We start from the raw sequence: 22,395 nt of genomic DNA, 5'->3' as shown, positions 1-22,395 counted from the left end.
CCTGGACAAGCATTACCAGTTTGTGGCACTTCCGTTCGGATTAGCCACTGCTCCAAGAATTTTCACAAAGGTGCTAGGGTCCCTTCTAGCGGTGCTAAGACCAAGGGGCATTGCAGTAGTACCTTACTTGGACGACATTCTGATTCAAGCGTCGTCCCTTCCACAAGCAAAGGCTCACACGGACATTGTCCTGGCCTTTCTCAGATCTCACGGGTGGAAAGTGAACGTAGAAAAAAGTTCTCTATCTCCGTCAACAAGGGTTCCCTTCTTGGGAACAATAATAGACTCCTTAGAAATGAGGATTTTTCTGACAGAGGCCAGAAAATCAAAACTTCTAAACTCTTGTCAAATACTTCATTCTGTTCCTCTTCCTTCCATAGCGCAGTGCATGGAAGTAATAGGTTTGATGGTAGCGGCAATGGACATAGTTCCTTTTGCGCGAATTCATCTAAGACCATTACAACTGTGCATGCTCAGTCAGTGGAATGGGGATTATACAGACTTGTCTCCGACGATACAAGTAGATCAGAGGACCAGAGATTCACTCCGTTGGTGGCTGTCCCTGGACAACCTGTCACAGGGGATGAGCTTCCGCAGACCAGAGTGGGTCATTGTCACGACCGACGCCAGTCTGGTGGGCTGGGGCGCGGTCTGGGGACCCCTGAAAGCTCAGGGTCTTTGGTCTCGGGAAGAATCTCTTCTCCCGATAAATATTCTGGAACTGAGAGCGATATTCAATGCTCTCAAGGCTTGGCCTCAGCTAGCAAAGGCCAAATTCATACGGTTTCAATCAGACAACATGACGACTGTTGCGTACATCAACCATCAGGGGGGAACAAGGAGTTCCCTGGCGATGGAAGAAGTGACCAAAATCATTCAATGGGCGGAGACTCACTCCTGCCACTTGTCTGCAATCCACATCCCAGGAGTGGAAAATTGGGAAGCGGATTTTCTGAGTCGTCAGACATTTCATCCGGGGGAGTGGGAACTCCATCCGGAAATCTTTGCCCAAATTACTCAGTTGTGGGGCATTCCAGACATGGATCTGATGGCCTCTCGTCAGAACTTCAAGGTTCCTTGCTACGGGTCCAGATCCAGGGATCCCAAGGCGACTCTAGTAGATGCACTAGTAGCACCTTGGACCTTCAAACTAGCTTATGTATTCCCGCCGTTTCCTCTCATCCCCAGGCTGGTAGCCAGGATCAATCAGGAGAGGGCATCGGTGATCTTGATAGCTCCTGCGTGGCCACGCAGGACTTGGTATGCAGACCTGGTGAATATGTCATCGGCTCCACCATGGAAGCTACCTTTGAGACGGGACCTTCTTGTTCAAGGTCCGTTCGAACATCCGAATCTGGTCTCACTCCAACTGACTGCTTGGAGATTGAACGCTTGATCTTATCAAAGCGAGGGTTCTCAGATTCTGTCATTGATACTCTTGTTCAGGCCAGAAAGCCTGTAACTAGAAAAATCTACCACAAAATATGGAAAAAATATATCTGTTGGTGTGAATCTAAAGGATTCCCTTGGGACAAGATAAAAATTCCTAAGATTCTATCCTTTCTTCAAGAAGGTTTGGAGAAAGGATTATCTGCAAGTTCCTTGAAGGGACAGATTTCTGCCTTGTCTGTGTTACTTCACAAAAAGCTGGCAGCTGTGCCAGATGTTCAAGCCTTTGTTCAGGCTCTGGTTAGAATCAAGCCTGTTTATAAACCTTTGACTCCTCCTTGGAGTCTCAATCTAGTTCTTTCAGTTCTTCAGGGGGTTCCGTTTGAACCCTTACATTCCGTTGATATTAAGTTATTATCTTGGAAAGTTTTGTTTTTGGTTGCAATTTCTTCTGCTAGAAGAGTTTCTGAATTATCTGCTCTGCAGTGTTCTCCTCCTTATCTGGTGTTCCATGCAGATAAGGTGGTTTTGCGTACTAAACCTGGTTTTCTTCCGAAAGTTGTTTCTAACAAAAACATTAACCAGGAGATAGTCGTGCCTTCTTTGTGTCCGAATCCAGTTTCAAAGAAGGAACGTTTGTTGCACAATTTGGACGTAGTTCGTGCTCTAAAATTCTATTTAGATGCTACAAAGGATTTTAGACAAACATCTTCCTTGTTTGTTGTTTATTCTGGTAAAAGGAGAGGTCAAAAAGCAACTTCTACCTCTCTCTCTTTTTGGCTTAAAAGCATCATCAGATTGGCTTACGAGACTGCCGGACGGCAGCCTCCTGAAAGAATCACAGCTCATTCCACTAGGGCTGTGGCTTCCACATGGGCCTTCAAGAACGAGGCTTCTGTTGATCAGATATGTAAGGCAGCGACTTGGTCTTCACTGCACACTTTTACTAAATTTTACAAATTTGATACTTTTGCTTCTTCTGAGGCTATTTTTGGGAGAAAGGTTTTGCAAGCCGTGGTGCCTTCCATCTAGGTGACCAGATTTGCTCCCTCCCTTCATCCGTGTCCTAAAGCTTTGGTATTGGTTCCCACAAGTAAGGATGACGCCGTGGACCGGACACACCTATGTTGGAGAAAACAGAATATTTGTTTACCTGATAAATTACTTTCTCCAACGGTGTGTCCGGTCCACGGCCCGCCCTGGTTTTTTAATCAGGTCTGATAATTTATTTTCTTTAACTACAGTCACCACGGTATCATATGATTTCTCCTATGCAAATTTTCCTCCTTTACGTCGGTCGAATGACTGGGGAAGGCGGAGCCTAGGAGGGATCATGTGACCAGCTTTGCTGGGCTCTTTGCCATTTCCTGTTGGGGAAGAGAATATCCCACAAGTAAGGATGACGCCGTGGACCGGACACACCGTTGGAGAAAGTAATTTATCAGGTAAACATAAATTCTGTTTCTCTTGTAGTGTATCCAGTCCACGGCCTGCCCTGTTCTTTTAAGGCAGGTCTAAATTTTAATTAAACTACAGTCACCACTGCACCCTATGGTTTCTCCTTTCTCTGTTTGTTTTCGGTCGAATGCCTGGATATGACAGTTGGGGGAGGAGCTATATAGCAGCTCTGCTGTGGGTGATCCTCTTGCAACTTCCTGTTGGGAAGGAGAATATCCCACAAGTAATGTATGATCCGTGGACTGGATACACTACAAGAGAAATAAATTTATCAGGTAAGCATAATTTGTTTTTTATCCTGTTCAGACTAGATGTAACCATCGAAAACCAACTCATTAAACTTTACTCTGAACTAAAAACTCCAACCACCACTCTTACTAGTAATGCAACACATTCAAACAACAACTTTACTGCATCTGACAATAGAGCATTGCGACAATTATGTTCAAACTAAAATCTCGTATTTCGAGAGTCCGATAAGGGTGGCAACCTAGTCATTTTAAATAGGCAAGATTACGTTGCTGAGGCTTCTCGACAACTATCAGATTGCAATACATACTGCATTCTTGCCACTAATCCAACTGTAGTCTTCAAGGGGCTACTTGGGGAGATAGTGAGATACGGCAGGGACAATGGCATTATCACAACCAACATCTTTTTTTGCTTATGGCCACGGAGTACTTGCTTACTCATAATTTTTTTCTTTTCGAAGGTCGTTTCTATCTCCAAAGATGTGGAACAGCTATGGGCGCTAAATTTGCGCCATCATACGCCAACCTCTTTCTAGGTTGGTGGGAGCTCTTCCACATCTTTGGAGATAGAAACCCTTTTCGCCAACACATCACCTATTACGGGCGTTACATTGATGACTTGGTATTTGTTTGGGATGGGAACAATGAGTCCATTAATTCCTTTCACCAGTATGTGTCACACAACAGGTTGAACCTCAACTTCACAATTGAATCCAGTATGGAATCTTTAAATGTTTTGGATGTGACCATAAGACCTACTGGTGAGGTTATTCAGGTGGAGCTATACCGTAAACCCACTTCGGGTAACAGTATTCTCAAATATGATTCTTGTCACCCTTCACATCTTCTTACTTCTATCCCTAAAAGCCAACTCATCCGGGTGAAGAGCAATTGTTCAGATCCAAATATTTACGAACAAAAAGCAGTTGACACTATGGAGAGATTAAGATTACGGAGCTATCCTAAAACAATTTTGACACAAGCAAAAACAGATGTAGACAAAATTTCTAGGTCTGAATTACTTACAAAAAGGACAAAAAAGACAGCAATAAAAGAGCATTTTCCTCTACGCCAATTTTCACCACACCATACAGTATGGAATATGGAAAAATTTGTAAACTAATAAAACAGAGTTTGCCCATTTTAGAGAATGATGAAAAGTTAAGTCTGGTTCTAAAAGGTGGATGCAAATTTGTGTCACGCATAGCAAAAACTTTGAGAAATATACTATCACCTTCCATGCTGCCTAGAGTTTCGAATGGTACATGGCTGCAAAAACGTAATGGATGTTATAAATGCAATGCCTCTCGATGCAAGACATGTTCGCGCATTATTCAGGGTAACACTTGTAGATCAGAAGCACTGGACAAAGTATGTGATATAAGATATTTCATCAACTGCAATAGCACCCACGTAGTTTATCTCTTGACATGCCAAGGATGTAAAATCCAATACGTAGGGCGCACCAAGAGGTCCTTGAAGGACCGGGTCATGGAGCATCTGAGATCCATTGAGGACCCTGAGTCAAAAACTCCCATAGCTAAACATTTCAGACACAACCACAATTCTGACAGTGCACTTCTGAAAGTTCAAGGGCATTGATTTCATACCCAGGCATCCCCGGGGTTGTGATAGGGAAAAGAAACTAGATGAACGAGAGTTTTTTTTGGATTCTCCACCTAAAAACCAGGGTACCCACGGGTTTAAATTCCAGAATGGATGTTAATATGTTTATTCAATAATGATGAATATACAAAATTCTGCATAATGTAATTGATAATTAACTTATCTTACGTAACATATGTTACATGACATGTTATATGTTCAAAGAGAGAGAGAGAGAGGTCTTGATGTCCATGGAAAACAGAATTTATGTTTACCTGATAAATTTCTTTCTCCAACGGTGTGTCCGGTCCACGGCGTCATCCTTACTTGTGGGATATTCTCTTCCCCAACAGGAAATGGCAAAGAGCCCAGCAAAGCTGGTCACATGATCCCTCCTAGGCTCCGCCTACCCCAGTCATTCGACCGACGTTAAGGAGGAATAATAGCATAGGAGAAACCATATGGTACCGTGGTGACTGTAGTTAAAGAAAATAAATTATCAGACCTGATTAAAAAACCAGGGCGGGCCGTGGACCGGACACACCGTTGGAGAAAGAAATTTATCAGGTAAACATAAATTCTGTTTTCTCCAACATAGGTGTGTCCGGTCCACGGCGTCATCCTTACTTGTGGGAACCAATACCAAAGCTTTAGGACACGGATGAAGGGAGGGAGCAAATCAGGTCACCTAAATGGAAGGCACCACGGCTTGCAAAACCTTTCTCCCAAAAATAGCCTCAGAAGAAGCAAAAGTATCAAACTTGTAAAATTTGGTAAAAGTGTGCAGTGAAGACCAAGTCGCTGCCCTACATATCTGATCAACAGAAGCCTCGTTCTTGAAGGCCCATGTGGAAGCCACAGCCCTAGTGGAATGAGCCGTGATTCTTTCGGGAGGCTGCCGTCCGGCAGTCTCGTAAGCCAATCTGATGATGCTTTTAATCCAAAAAGAGAGAGAGGTAGAAGTTGCTTTTTGACCTCTCCTTTTACCTGAATAAACAACAAACAGGGAAGATGTTTGTCTAAAATCCTTTGTAGCATCTAAATAGAATTTTAGAGCGCGAACAACATCCAAATTGTGCAACAAGCGTTCCTTCTTTGAAACTGGTTTCGGACACAGAGAAGGTACGATAATCTCCTGGTTAATGTTTTTGTTAGAAACAACTTTTGGAAGAAAACCAGGTTTAGTACGTAAAACCACCTTATCTGCATGGAACACCAGATAAGGAGGAGAACACTGCAAAGCAGATAATTCTGAAACTCTTCTAGCAGAAGAAATTGCAACTAAAAACAAAACTTTCCAAGATAATAACTTAATATCAACGGAATGTAAGGGTTCAAACGGAACCCCCTGAAGAACTGAAAGAACTAGATTGAGACTCCAAGGAGGAGTCAAAGGTTTGTAAACAGGCTTGATTCTAACCAGAGCCTGAACAAAGGCTTGAACATCTGGCACAGCTGCCAGTTTTTTGTGAAGTAACACCGACAAGGCAGAAATCTGTCCCTTCAGGGAACTTGCCGATAATCCTTTTTCCAATCCTTCTTGAAGGAAGGATAGAATCCTAGGAATCTTAACCTTGTCCCAAGGGAATCCTTTAGATTCACACCAACAGATATATTTTTTCCAAATTTTGTGGTAAATCTTTCTAGTTACAGGCTTTCTGGCCTGAACAAGAGTATCGATAACAGAATCTGAGAAACCTCGCTTCGATAAAATCAAGCGTTCAATCTCCAAGCAGTCAGCTGGAGTGAAACCAGATTCGGATGTTCGAACGGACCCTGAACAAGAAGGTCTCGTCTCAAAGGTAGCTTCCAAGGTGGAGCCGATGACATATTCACCAGATCTGCATACCAAGTCCTGCGTGGCCACGCAGGAGCTATCAAGATCACCGACGCCCTCTCCTGATTGATCCTGGCTACCAGCCTGGGGATGAGAGGAAACGGCGGGAACACATAAGCTAGTTTGAAGGTCCAAGGTGCTACTAGTGCATCCACTAGAGCCGCCTTGGGATCCCTGGATCTGGACCCGTAGCAAGGAACTTTGAAGTTCTGACGAGAGGCCATCAGATCCATGTCTGGAATGCCCCAAAGTTGAGTGACTTGGGCAAAGATTTCCGGATGGAGTTCCCACTCCCCCGGATGCAATGTCTGACGACTCAGAAAATCCGCTTCCCAATTTTCCACTCCCGGGATGTGGATAGCAGACAGGTGGCAGGAGTGAGACTCCGCCCATAGAATAATCTTGGTCACTTCTTCCATCGCTAGGGAACTCCTTGTTCCCCCCTGATGGTTGATGTACGCAACAGTCGTCATGTTGTCTGATTGAAACCGTATGAACTTGGTCCTCGTATCTTTGGAGACAAGTCTGTATAGTCCCCATTCCACTGACTGAGCATGCACAGTTGTAATGGTCTTAGATGAATGCGCGCAAAAGGAACTATGTCCATTGTCGCTACCATCAACCCGATCACTTCCATGCACTGAGCTACGGAAGGAAGAGGAACGGAATGAAGTATTCGACAAGAGTCCAGAAGCTTTGTCTTTCTGGCCTCTGTTAGAAAAATCCTCATTTCTGAGGAGTCTATAATTGTTCCCAAGAAGGGAACCCTTGTTGACGGGGATAGAGAACTCTTTTCCACGTTCACTTTCCAGCCGTGCGATCTGAGAAAGGCCAGGACGATGTCCGTGTGAGCCTTTGCTCGAGGGAGGGACGACGCTTGAATCAGAATGTCGTCCAGGTAAGGTACAACTGCAATGCCCCTTGGTCTTAGCACAGCTAGAAGGGACCCTAGTACCTTTGTGAAAATCCTTGGAGCAGTGGCTAATCCGAAAGGAAGCGCCACGAACTGGTAATGTTTGTCCAGGAATGCAAACCTTAGGAACCGATGATGTTCCTTGTGGATAGGAATATGTAGATACGCATCCTTTAAATCCACCGTGGTCATGAATTGACCTTCCTGGATGGAAGGAAGGATAGTTCGAATGGTTTCCATCTTGAAAGATGGGACCTTGAGAAATTTGTTTAAGATCTTGAGATCTAGGATTGGTCTGAACGTTCCCTCTTTTTTGGGAACTATGAACAGATTGGAGTAGAACCCCATCCCTTGTTCTCTCAATGGAACAGGATGAATCACTCCCATTTTTAACAGGTCTTCTACACAATGTAAGAACGCCTGTCTTTTTATGTGGTCTGAAGACAACTGAGACCTGTGGAACCTTCCCCTTGGGGGAAGTCCCTTGAATTCCAGAAGATAACCCTGGGAGACTATTTCTAGCGCCCAAGGATCCAGAACATCTCTTGCCCAAGCCTGAGCGAAGAGAGAGAGTCTGCCCCCCACCAGATCCGGTCCCGGATCGGGGGCCGATATTTCATGCTGTCTTGGTAGCAGTGGCAGGTTTCTTTGCCTGCTTTCCCTTGTTCCAGCCTTGCATTGGTCTCCAAGCTGGCTTGGCCTGAGAAGTATTACCCTCTTGCTTAGAGGACGTAGCACCTTGGGCTGGTCCGTTTTTACGAAAGGGACGAAAATTAGGTCTATTTTTTGCCTTGAAAGGCCGATCCTGAGGAAGGGCATGGCCCTTACCCCCAGTGATATCAGAGATAATCTCTTTCAAGTCAGGACCAAACAGCGTTTTCCCCTTGAAAGGAATGTTTAGTAGCTTGTTCTTGGAAGACGCATCAGCCGACCAAGATTTCAACCAAAGCGCTCTGCGCGCCACAATAGCAAACCCAGAATTCTTAGCCGCTAACTTAGCCAATTGCAAAGAGGCGTCTAGAGTGAAAGAATTAGCCAATTTGAGAGCATTGACTCTGTCCATAATCTCCTCATAAGGAGGAGAGTCACTATCGAGCACCTTAATCAGTTCATCAAACCAGAAATATGCGGCTGTGGTGACAGGGACAATGCATGAAATGGGTTGTAGAAGGTAACCCTGCTGAACAAACATCTTTTTAAGCAAACCTTCTAATTTTTTATCCATAGGATCTTTGAAAGCACAACTATCCTCTATGGGAATAGTGGTGCGTTTGTTTAAAGTAGAAACCGCTCCCTCGACCTTGGGGACTGACTGCCATAAGTCCTTTCTGGGGTCGACCATAGGAAACAATTTTTTAAATATGGGGGGAGGGACGAAAGGAATACCGGGCCTTTCCCATTCTTTATTAACAATGTCCGCCACCCGCTTGGGTATAGGAAAAGCTTCTGGGAGCCCCGGCACCTCTAGGAACTTGTCCATTTTACATAGTTTCTCTGGGATGACCAAATTTTCACAATCATCCAGAGTGGATAATACCTCCTTAAGCAAAATGCGGAGATGTTCCAATTTAAATTTAAAAGTAATCACATCAGATTCAGCCTGCTGAGAAATGTTCCCTAAATCAGTAATTTCTCCCTCAGACAAAACCTCCCTGGCTCCCTCAGATTGGGTTAGGGGCCCTTCAGAGATATTAATATCAGCGTCGTCATGCTCTTCAGTAACTAAAACAGAGCATCCACGCTTACGCTGACAAGGGTTCATTTTGGCTAAAATGTTTTTGACAGAATTATCCATTACAGCCGTTAATTGTTGCATAGTAAGGAGTATTGGCGCGCTAGATGTACTAGGGGCCTCCTGGGTGGGCAAGACTCGTGTAGACGAAGGAGGGAATGATGCAGTACCATGCTTACTCCCCTCACTTGAGGAATCATCTTGGGCATCATTGTCATTATCACATAAATCACATTTATTTAAATGAATAGGAATTCTGGCTTCCCCACATTCAGAACACAGTCTATCTGGTAGTTCAGACATGTTAAACAGGCATAAACTTGATAAGAAAGTACAAAAAACGTTTTGAAATAAAACCGTTACTGTCACTTTAAATTTTAAACTGAACACACTTTATTACTGCAATTGCGAAAAAACATGAAGGAATTGTTCAAAATTCACCAAACTTTCACCACAGTGTCTTAAAGCCTTGAAAATATTGCACACCAATTTTGGAAGCTTTAACCCTTAAAATAACGGAACCGGAGCCGTTTTAAGCTTTAACCCCTTTACAGTCCCTGGTATCTGCTTTGCTGAGACCCAACCAAACCCAAGGGGAATACGATACCAAATGATGCCTTCAGAAGTCTTTTATCAGTATCAGAGCTCCTCTCACATGCGACTGCATGCCATGCCTCTCAAAAACAAGTGCGCAACACCGGCGCGAAAATGAGACTCTGCCTATGCTTTGGGAAAGCCCCTAAAGAATAAGGTGTCTAAAACAGTGCCTGCCGATATAATTATATCAAAATACCCAGAATAAATGATTCCTCAAGGCTAAATAAGTGTTAATATCAATCGATTTAGCCCAAAAAATGTCTACAGTCTAAATAAGCCCTTGTGAAGCCCTTATTTACAATCGTAATAAACATGGCTTACCGGATCCCATAGGGAAAATGACAGCTTCCAGCATTACATCGTCTTGTTAGAATGTGTCATACCTCAAGCAGCAAAGGACTGCAAACTGTTCCCCCAACTGAAGTTAATGCTCTCAACAGTCCTGTGTGGAACAGCCATGGATTTTAGTTACGGTTGCTAAAATCATTTTCCTCATACAAACAGAATTCTTCATCTCTTTTCTGTTTCTGAGTAAATAGTACGTACCAGCACTATTTGAAAATAACAAACTCTTGATTGAATAATGAAAAACTACAGTTAAACACTAAAAAACTCTAAGCCATCTCCGTGGAGATGTTGCCTGTACAACGGCAAAGAGAATGACTGGGGTAGGCGGAGCCTAGGAGGGATCATGTGACCAGCTTTGCTGGGCTCTTTGCCATTTCCTGTTGGGGAAGAGAATATCCCACAAGTAAGGATGACGCCGTGGACCGGACACACCTATGTTGGAGAAATATATATTTATTTGCAGATGGATTACATTTGTAATTTATAATAATTTTCTACTCTGATTGTAATGTGGTTAAGTTTTTACAATGTATATGTGTTCCATCTATAAATTGATATATGATAAATAGAATAAATCTTGCAGGTATTTTGTATTTTTCTTGGATAGAGCTGCTAATTTTTTTTTGATAGGTGATACTTTTAGCACAGAACCTCAGGGGTTAATGAATAGTGGTTTGATGTTTTTTCATTGGATATAACTCTGTATATAAGGAGCACTTTCACCACCTGTTCTATATCAGTGAACAAGTGCCCCAGATGCATAAAACGCGTATGATGTCACAAGAGGGTGATGTTCCCCCTGTTTTTCGGTTCTAAACAATGATTTTATCAAGCTGCTGTATATGGATCATGGTTTTATTACACTAATCAAATAAAGAATTGCTTTTACTCATCTTTGGTGTGCCGAGGAGTTCCTTGTTTCCTACTATATATCATAGCCTTGTAGTTCAATTAGCGTGATACGTTTAAACGGCTACGCTGAGGTTCTAATTGTAAATCCCACAGCCCATATAAATATCCAAGTAGCATAGTTAAGTATAATAACATACTATTAGTCTAAGGTTCAATAAATACGTTTATGTAGCACAAAAGGAGAATCCTCAAATAGCCGATTCCTATACTCATAAAGTCTTGGCACAACCCAGACTGAACACTGTAATTAGCTATAGCTAGAGCGGCTGATATTTGGAGCAACACCCAGTAAACTAGTGTCAGGCAGTTAAAACAATACAGTAAGGGTCTCTATGCTCACAGCTCTCCCCTGACGCGTTTGGCCCCTCCAGGCTTTATCAAAGGCGGCAAGCCGCCGGATCTTCAGGGATTTATACCCTAGTTAACCGGAAGTCCTGCCCAGTCTTCATTCTGATTGGTAAAGAAATAACCGGTCTCGTGAGTGATTGACAGAATGTCCATAATAATTTGACAAGCAAGTATATCCTCTGTATGATATAGTATAATTACTATTATAACTCAAAGAGGTTTCAAGTATATCTTATCATAGTGAATTATTATAATTCAAGGGAATGATAGTCGAATATATACATGTATATTAATTTTCTACATATAGTAGTTAGATGTCAGTCTAAATGAAATCTAACTGTAGTTTTCTAATTGGGGATAAAATATATCCCTGTGAACTGGGGTCATAATCCTCCATGTAATGTGATAGGGGAAAAAGACTCTATATAAAAATCGAAAGATAGAGAACAGCACTCCATGAGATAGAACAGAAGCTGAAATAACTACCATGCATGTTCATTTTTATTGAATTCCTCAGGGTGCCAGTTCTTTTTGCACACTATGCCCCTTCACAGAGAAAAAATATCCTGAAGCAGATCAGTCTGACCCTGCCCAATGACAGTCCAGCGCCAAAATACCAGGATTCTTCTCTGAACAAGGGAAGCAACAACCCCAGACGATCGTTTCGGCCTTCTATGGACCTAGTCAGTGAGGTGCAGTTGTATCTCTCTAAGGGCAAGTGTGCATGGAGTCCACGTCTGGTTTCCCCATTACTCTTAGGGTGACCCAAGAGTAATTTGCATAAAAATCGAAAGATAGAGAACAGCACTCCATGAGATGGAACAGAAGCTGGAATAACTTCAATGCATGTTCATTTTTATTGAATTCCTCAGGGTACCAGGGGCATAGTGTGCAGAAAGAACTGGCACCCTGAGGAATTCAATAAAAATGAACATGCATGGAAGTTATTCCAGCTTCTGTTCTATCTCAAGGAGTGCTGTTCTCTCTCTTTCGATTTTTATGAAAAAGACTCTATACAACATTGTTGATCTATAAATGTGCTATTTAAAAGACACACCAAATATGTAATATTCCTGATGAGAAACAAAAAGGGACCTGTTTAAACTTATTACGCTAATTGAACTACAAGGCTATGATATACTGTACTTGTACTTTGTAGAACAAAACTGAGGTTACAGCTACTTGGATATTGAAGATATATCAATAAAAATAACCATTAAGTTACCATAATGTTGCAATATTTACTGCCTGGACAGCTGGAAATTGTCGCTTAATGTATAAATTTCAAAAACTGGCAAACCAGAACGAGGGTAACAGCAGCCTTAATTGTAACGGGTTATAAATTTCATAACGATAGAACTATCCAGTTACGATAGTTTTCCGTGCTTAATGAGAAATCTGAGAGAAATATTGAATACATACCGAGTAGCATTGTTATTTATTACTGCCCGATCTAGGGTGACAATAGCTATATGACACATACTCATAACATTAGAGATTGTATAACGGAACATTTTGTGAACTACATAACTGATAAATCATGTGAGATGAGAGTAATGTGGTCTTAGATTTTATGTAACACTTATGGATACTGTATCTGCATATAGGGCAAGACAATTAATGGATATTTATAGATGAGATGCTTAACTACCCATTTAAATGCAATAACCACCATCTAGATAGACTTATTAATAGAAGAACTATAAACTTTAAATCTTATAGTAGTTATTACTGAGATATAGGAGGTAGTTTTATAATTTCAGTCCCGGTTAGATCCACCTCTTTTTTCGTACTGAATGGACTATACCTTATAGCTATGTGCTCTACCATTGGTTCCTTGGTTAATACTCAGATACGCACATATGCAAATAATGGAGATGTATTACTAATTTCTGAGCAAATATAAGTCTGGTTTCCCTGGATAGTATTATAAAAAATTGGGTTTAGTATTCCTTTAAAACACTCTTTCTTGCAGTAGAAAGATCTATATATTAATTGAGTACTGTATTTTTATTCTTTTTATTTCAACACTGTTTTGCAATCTTTAATTGTGTTTATTAATTCTCTTTAAATCTGTCCAGATCTAAGTGTGTTGCACTATCACATTTGAATTACGTTACCAAAAAGACAGTTACAGTGTCAGATTTGTCAGCTGGCTTTGGATAACTTTTTTTCTCCAACATAGGTGTGTCCGGTCCACGGCGTCATCCTTACTTGTGGGATATTCTCTTCCCCAACAGGAAATGGCAAAGAGCCCAGCAAAGCTGGTCACATGATCCCTCCTAGGCTCCGCCTACCCCAGTCATTCTCTTTGCCGTTGTACAGGCAACATCTCCACGGAGATGGCTTAGAGTTTTTTAGTGTTTAACTGTAGTTTTTCATTATTCAATCAAGAGTTTGTTATTTTCAAATAGTGCTGGTACGTACTATTTACTCAGAAACAGAAAAGAGATGAAGAATTCTGTTTGTATGAGGAAAATGATTTTAGCAACCGTAACTAAAATCCATGGCTGTTCCACACAGGACTGTTGAGAGCATTAACTTCAGTTGGGGGAACAGTTTGCAGTCCTTTGCTGCTTGAGGTATGACACATTCTAACAAGACGATGTAATGCTGGAAGCTGTCATTTTCCCTATGGGATCCGGTAAGCCATGTTTATTACGATTGTAAATAAGGGCTTCACAAGGGCTTATTTAGACTGTAGACATTTTTTGGGCTAAATCGATTGATATTAACACTTATTTAGCCTTGAGGAATCATTTATTTCAAAACGTTTTTTGTACTTTCTTATCAAGTTTATGCCTGTTTAACATGTCTGAACTACCAGATAGACTGTGTTCTGAATGTGGGGAAGCCAGAATTCCTATTCATTTAAATAAATGTGATTTATGTGATAATGACAATGATGCCCAAGATGATTCCTCAAGTGAGGGGAGTAAGCATGGTACTGCATCATTCCCTCCTTCGTCTACACGAGTCTTGCCCACTCAGGAGGCCCCTAGTACATCTAGCGCGCCAATACTCCTTACTATGCAACAATTAACGGCTGTAATGGATAATTCTGTCAAAAACATTTTAGCCAAAATGAACCCTTGTCAGCGTAAGCGTGGATGCTCTGTTTTAGTTACTGAAGAGCATGACGACGCTGATATTAATATCTCTGAAGGGCCCCTAACCCAATCTGAGGGAGCCAGGGAGGTTTTGTCTGAGGGAGAAATTACTGATTTAGGGAACATTTCTCAGCAGGCTGAATCTGATGTGATTACTTTTAAATTTAAATTGGAACATCTCCGCATTTTGCTTAAGGAGGTATTATCCACTCTGGATGATTGTGAAAATTTGGTCATCCCAGAGAAACTATGTAAAATGGACAAGTTCCTAGAGGTGCCGGGGCTCCCAGAAGCTTTTCCTATACCCAAGCGGGTGGCGGACATTGTTAATAAAGAATGGGAAAGGCCCGGTATTCCTTTCGTCCCTCCCCCCATATTTAAAAAATTGTTTCCTATGGTCGACCCCAGAAAGGACTTATGGCAGTCAGTCCCCAAGGTCGAGGGAGCGGTTTCTACTTTAAACAAACGCACCACTATTCCCATAGAGGATAGTTGTGCTTTCAAAGATCCTATGGATAAAAAATTAGAAGGTTTGCTTAAAAAGATGTTTGTTCAGCAGGGTTACCTTCTACAACCCATTTCATGCATTGTCCCTGTCACTACAGCCGCATATTTCTGGTTTGATGAACTGATTAAGGTGCTCGATAGTGACTCTCCTCCTTATGAGGAGATTATGGACAGAGTCAATGCTCTCAAATTGGCTAATTCTTTCACTCTAGACGCCTCTTTGCAATTGGCTAAGTTAGCGGCTAAGAATTCTGGGTTTGCTATTGTGGCGCGCAGAGCGCTTTGGTTGAAATCTTGGTCGGCTGATGCGTCTTCCAAGAACAAGCTACTAAACATTCCTTTCAAGGGGAAAACGCTGTTTGGTCCTGACTTGAAAGAGATTATCTCTGATATCACTGGGGGTAAGGGCCATGCCCTTCCTCAGGATCGGCCTTTCAAGGCAAAAAATAGACCTAATTTTCGTCCCTTTCGTAAAAACGGACCAGCCCAAGGTGCTACGTCCTCTAAGCAAGAGGGTAATACTTCTCAGGCCAAGCCAGCTTGGAGACCAATGCAAGGCTGGAACAAGGGAAAGCAGGCAAAGAAACCTGCCACTGCTACCAAGACAGCATGAAATATCGGCCCCCGATCCGGGACCGGATCTGGTGGGGGGCAGACTCTCTCTCTTCGCTCAGGCTTGGGCAAGAGATGTTCTGGATCCTTGGGCGCTAGAAATAGTCTCCCAGGGTTATCTTCTGGAATTCAAGGGACTTCCCCCAAGGGGAAGGTTCCACAGGTCTCAGTTGTCTTCAGACCACATAAAAAGACAGGCGTTCTTACATTGTGTAGAAGACCTGTTAAAAATGGGAGTGATTCATCCTGTTCCATTGAGAGAACAAGGGATGGGGTTCTACTCCAATCTGTTCATAGTTCCCAAAAAAGAGGGAACGTTCAGACCAATCCTAGATCTCAAGATCTTAAACAAATTTCTCAAGGTCCCATCTTTCAAGATGGAAACCATTCGAACTATCCTTCCTTCCATCCAGGAAGGTCAATTCATGACCACGGTGGATTTAAAGGATGCGTATCTACATATTCCTATCCACAAGGAACATCATCGGTTCCTAAGGTTTGCATTCCTGGACAAACATTACCAGTTCGTGGCGCTTCCTTTCGGATTAGCCACTGCTCCAAGGATTTTCACAAAGGTACTAGGGTCCCTTCTAGCTGTGCTAAGACCAAGGGGCATTGCAGTTGTACCTTACCTGGACGACATTCTGATTCAAGCGTCGTCCCTCCCTCGAGCAAAGGCTCACACGGACATCGTCCTGGCCTTTCTCAGATCGCACGGCTGGAAAGTGAACGTGGAAAAGAGTTCTCTATCCCCGTCAACAAGGGTTCCCTTCTTGGGAACAATTATAGACTCCTCAGAAATGAGGATTTTTCTAACAGAGGCCAGAAAGACAAAGCTTCTGGACTCTTGTCGAATACTTCATTCCGTTCCTCTTCCTTCCGTAGCTCAGTGCATGGAAGTGATCGGGTTGATGGTAGCGACAATGGACATAGTTCCTTTTGCGCGCATTCATCTAAGACCATTACAACTGTGCATGCTCAGTCAGTGGAATGGGGACTATACAGACTTGTCTCCAAAGATACAAGTAAATCAGAGGACCAGAGACTCACTCCGTTGGTGGCTGTCCCTGGACAACCTGTCACGAGGGATGACATTCCACAGACCAGAGTGGGTCATTGTCACGACCGACGCCAGTCTGATGGGCTGGGGCGCGGTCTGGGGATCCCTGAAAGCTCAGGGTCTTTGGTCTCGGGAAGAATCTCTTCTACCGATAAATATTCTGGAACTGAGAGCGATATTCAATGCTCTCAAGGCTTGGCCTCAGCTAGCGAGGACCAAGTTCATACGGTTTCAATCAGACAACATGACGACTGTTGCGTACATCAACCATCAGGGGGGAACAAGGAGTTCCCTAGCGATGGAAGAAGTGACCAAGATTATTCTATGGGCGGAGTCTCACTCCTGCCACCTGTCTGCTATCCACATCCCGGGAGTGGAAAATTGGGAAGCGGATTTTCTGAGTCGTCAGACATTGCATCCGGGGGAGTGGGAACTCCATCCGGAAATCTTTGCCCAAGTCACTCAACTTTGGGGCATTCCAGACATGGATCTGATGGCCTCTCGTCAGAACTTCAAAGTTCCTTGCTACGGGTCCAGATCCAGGGATCCCAAGGCGGCTCTAGTGGATGCACTAGTAGCACCTTGGACCTTCAAACTAGCTTATGTGTTCCCGCCGTTTCCTCTCATCCCCAGGCTGGTAGCCAGGATCAGTCAGGAGAGGGCGTCGGTGATCTTGATAGCTCCTGCGTGGCCACGCAGGACTTGGTATGCAGATCTGGTGAATATATCATCGGCTCCACCTTGGAAGCTACCTTTGAGACGAGACCTTCTTGTTCAGGGTCCGTTCGAACATCCGAATCTGGTTTCACTCCAGCTGACTGCTTGGAGATTGAACGCTTGATTTTATCGAAGCGAGGTTTCTCAGATTCTGTTATCGATACTCTTGTTCAGGCCAGAAAGCCTGTAACTAGAAAGATTTACCACAAAATTTGGAAAAAATATATCTGTTGGTGTGAATCTAAAGGATTCCCTTGGGACAAGGTTAAGATTCCTAGGATTCTATCCTTCCTTCAAGAAGGATTGGAAAAAGGATTATCGGCAAGTTCCCTGAAGGGACAGATTTCTGCCTTGTCGGTGTTACTTCACAAAAAACTGGCAGCTGTGCCAGATGTTCAAGCCTTTGTTCAGGCTCTGGTTAGAATCAAGCCTGTTTACAAACCTTTGACTCCTCCTTGGAGTCTCAATCTAGTTCTTTCAGTTCTTCAGGGGGTTCCGTTTGAACCCTTACATTCCGTTGATATTAAGTTATTATCTTGGAAAGTTTTGTTTTTAGTTGCAATTTCTTCTGCTAGAAGAGTTTCAGAATTATCTGCTCTGCAGTGTTCTCCTCCTTATCTGGTGTTCCATGCAGATAAGGTGGTTTTACGTACTAAACCTGGTTTTCTTCCAAAAGTTGTTTCTAACAAAAACATTAACCAGGAGATTATCGTACCTTCTCTGTGTCCGAAACCAGTTTCAAAGAAGGAACGCTTGTTGCACAATTTGGATGTTGTTCGCGCTCTAAAATTCTATTTAGATGCTACAAAGGATTTTAGACAAACATCTTCCCTGTTTGTTGTTTATTCAGGTAAAAGGAGAGGTCAAAAAGCAACTTCTACCTCTCTCTCTTTTTGGATTAAAAGCATCATCAGATTGGCTTACGAGACTGCCGGACGGCAGCCTCCCGAAAGAATCACGGCTCATTCCACTAGGGCTGTGGCTTCCACATGGGCCTTCAAGAACGAGGCTTCTGTTGATCAGATATGTAGGGCAGCGACTTGGTCTTCACTGCACACTTTTACCAAATTTTACAAGTTTGATACTTTTGCTTCTTCTGAGGCTATTTTTGGGAGAAAGGTTTTGCAAGCCGTGGTGCCTTCCATTTAGGTGACCTGATTTGCTCCCTCCCTTCATCCGTGTCCTAAAGCTTTGGTATTGGTTCCCACAAGTAAGGATGACGCCGTGGACCGGACACACCTATGTTGGAGAAAACAGAATTTATGTTTACCTGATAAATTTCTTTCTCCAACGGTGTGTCCGGTCCACGGCCCGCCCTGGTTTTTTAATCAGGTCTGATAATTTATTTTCTTTAACTACAGTCACCACGGTACCATATGGTTTCTCCTATGCTATTATTCCTCCTTAACGTCGGTCGAATGACTGGGGTAGGCGGAGCCTAGGAGGGATCATGTGACCAGCTTTGCTGGGCTCTTTGCCATTTCCTGTTGGGGAAGAGAATATCCCACAAGTAAGGATGACGCCGTGGACCGGACACACCGTTGGAGAAAGAAATTTATCAGGTAAACATAAATTCTGTTTCTTTACATAAAATGATTTAAAAACTGAATTTAGTGTTTATATGGGCTCACTTTGCCATGTTGTTCTGTGAAAGATATACAAAAATAGACAGAACAGGAAAGGTGCAAATCATTTTGGGTTTTGTATCCCCCCTTTAAGAAAAGAAAAAAACTCAATACACACAATTTCGTGCATTCCAAGTGAATGACGAAATAGAGCATGCAATTTGTTTTTCAGTTATAATGACCTTTAAACTCAATGGCATCTAGTAACCCAGCATATGATCTTGATATCAAAAATACTTTGACATGGTTTCTCTTTTGTATTCATTTACTTCCCCAAAATATTGCTGCCTAATGTTTATTACATTGAACCTTGTGTTCATCAACAATCCTGACATTTTTAAGGCTGTAAAACTGCTGTTACCTGAAAGGTCATAAATACCTTAATACTATTCCTTCCCCAGATTAGAAAGTAGATAAGATGTGTATCCTTTTTTTTACCCATAACCAAGCAAACATGTTCAAGAAGATACAATGAAAAAAAATTAACCCATGACTTTCCAGGGACTTAACAGGCTATCATGACAGGTGTAAAACAGGAGTATAGGCCAAACCTACTGAAGTGTATTCACCTCTACTGGAAGTCCATACTGTGTATTATCTACTGTGCCACCAATCAGCGCTAACCATAAGGGCAAGCCACTTTTCATGAGACTGCAGGCATTATCTTCCGCTTCAAATTACTAATGATTTCTTTCATCCTTTAGGAGGATAAGAGCCGGCACAGAATTGACATGGGATTACAACTACGAAGTAGGAAGTGTTGAAGGGAAGAAACTTTTGTGCTGCTGCGGATCCACTGAATGCAGGGGCCGTCTCTTATAAACATGCTACTACTACTTGCATCCTTTTCTGGTCCATTTTTGGAGCTAAAGCAATGGAGGAGATATAGGTCCTCATTATTTCATTGCAGACTAACCTCCACAGAGTGCCGATCACCCTAGTCTGTTAGGAATATCTTGACATTGTTGTTTGAACATCCCCAATCACTTCCTGGACTCTATTGTAAAACTAAATTGTGATAGTTGAAAGATGAGCTAAAATACCCTTCATTGTCTTTAACTGTAGAATTAGAATTGTATGTTTTGAATTTTTTTGTATAAAAATAAAAAGCAGACTGTTTATTTGCTTACGATATACTGGTCAATACATTACATAGCATTTAACTTGGCTATGAAAGTAATGAGGCAACTTATTCATCTCTTATGTTACAATATGTACATATTGATCAAAACTTGTTTGAATGATAACTGATGTCAAGGGGTTGTGTTCTGTTGATACAGCTATGATATACATCAAAATACACATTCCATATTATATTTAAGCACTGATAGGTTAGTGTTTGCTTCTATTTACCAGGTCTGTGCGCTTGTTTAATAGTTTTTAATGTCCATGTACTCCTAGGTTATACTTTGTCTTTTTCTCTTGCAATCTGTAGTGACGGTACACAAAGGCAGGCTGTACTTACAGACAGATGGTTAATTCTGTCACATACACAATTACAGAAAAGCAGAAGCTACAAATAGTTACACCCAATGCTGCCAACTTTCTCACAACCCAGCTCCCTTAGCAGTCTGATTTTTATTTCTGCACAAATGAGTGAGATGGAAGCAAAAAGGTAAAGCATTGTGAAGCTCTTCTCGTGTCCCTACTCCAAATCACTGATTGTACTTGAAACACTGATAGTTAAAATTTTCTATGGGAAATTGTGTGGATAAACAACAAATCTGTACAAATTTTCTGTTGTTTGGGTATTTATTTTATAAAATGACTAAAATCCTTAAGAAACAAACCTGAAAGTCAACATTTTCAGATACAACAATTATAAAAAAACATTCCAATTTATTTCTATTACCAAATTTAAATACAGTGTGTGTGTGTATATATATATATATATATATATATATATATACAAACACACTTTTGTATAATGTGTGTGTGTATATATATATATATATATATATATATATATATATATATATATATGTGTGTGTGTATATAGAGATAGATATATATATATATATATATATATCTCAAACATAATAAGTTATAATAAGGCCCTCCTGGGTCAACCACCTGAGCTAACACTCTGGATACACACTGAACAAAAACAGTGTAGTCTCAGGATTTTGCCAAACAATATAAAAATTTATTGACGTTTCGGGGATACTGCTCCCCTTCTTCAGTATCCCTGAAACGTCAATAAATTTTGATATTATTTGGCAAAATCCTGTGACTACACTGTTTTTGTTCAGTGTGTAAAAAAAAAAAAAAATATATATATATATATATATATATACCGTATATCCATCTTGATATGGGAGGAGTCCACAGCTACATTTCTTTTTTGGGAAATATTGAACCTGGCCACCAGGAGGAGGCAAAGACACCCAGCCCAAAGGCTTAAATACCGCCCCACTTCCTCATAACCAGCCATTCTTTGCCTTTCGTCTCAGGAGGTTAGCAGAGAAGTGTTAGAAGATTTCGAAGTAGTCTCTTATGGAGGGTAGTACTTTGAGATTGGACTGGAGTTTTAAGTAGTCCTGTCAGCCTCTTAGTGACAGCATGGATGTCCGGAGATTCATGGAGAGTCTTTCTGCAAAACCATCCCAACTCATATTAGCAGCTCCATAGGCAATCAGCGTTGAAGAGTTTCGCTGCCTGCTTTCCTCACTCAAGTCTATGTCAGAAGTGATGCTACTATCTGTCACACTTGAAGAGCCGTGTTCCTTTTCTACAGCGTGGATTCTGGTAAGATCATTTCATATTTTATGCATGTATGGTAACGCAAGAAGACAGGGTCACAGTGTGACTCCTTTTATCTGTATAGAATCAAGGGTTAATATCTCCTTAGGGGGATTATTGAACAGGGGGGAATAATAATCTTATATGTTTATTGGATTTTATGCTGCTTTATGTGTGAGATGTTATGGGCTCATAGGCTGTTATGGAATATACAGCTTTCACTTTGAGAGCCATGCAGCTTACAAGCTTGGTGCGCTTTGTCTCATAGCAGGGACAGTCCTGCATTATGCACTATGTGATTCATTACCTCTTTCCTGACCGGGTGTCTATCAGAGAGGAGTCATAAATCTCTGTACTGTCTGGCTCATAGGAGGTGGTGAGTGCCCTAGCCATTGGGATATAAGGGTGCCGTTTTTTTTAATAAAATAAGATGTTTTATTTCTCTAGTTCCCCCGGTTATTGCACTAGCGATGGAGGATTCTGTGACTTTAGAGGGCACTTCCTCTATTCCTAAAGAGTAATTCCTGTTTAAATGGTGAGGAGGTCCTAGTTCCCCTTCTCAATTATGTTCCATATGCCTTGATAATGTGATAATATCAAACATGTTTGATACAACGGAGCCGTCCACCTCT

The 22,395-nt window shown here is 41.9% G+C and overlaps 1 protein-coding gene across 1 annotated transcript in view; it reads left to right on the top strand.

The window, feature by feature from the left end:
* SETDB1 (SET domain bifurcated histone lysine methyltransferase 1) overlaps window positions 1–20,754 on the top strand; it is a 475,933-nt gene extending 455,179 nt beyond the window's left edge. Inside the window, exon 22 of the mRNA XM_053705493.1 lies at window positions 19,726–20,754. Within this exon, the coding sequence (XP_053561468.1) occupies window positions 19,726–19,843 (118 nt within the window). The 3' untranslated portion in view covers window positions 19,844–20,754. The remainder of the gene's footprint in view (window positions 1–19,725) is intronic.
* Window positions 20,755–22,395: the final 1,641 nt, after the last annotated feature.

The sequence above is a fragment of the Bombina bombina genome, chromosome 1, assembly GCF_027579735.1.
Source record: "Bombina bombina isolate aBomBom1 chromosome 1, aBomBom1.pri, whole genome shotgun sequence".
NCBI classification, from domain to species: Eukaryota; Metazoa; Chordata; class Amphibia; order Anura; family Bombinatoridae; genus Bombina; species Bombina bombina.
Note: the sequence above shows the minus strand (reverse complement) of the source record. Positions and strands in the feature narration are given on the sequence as shown.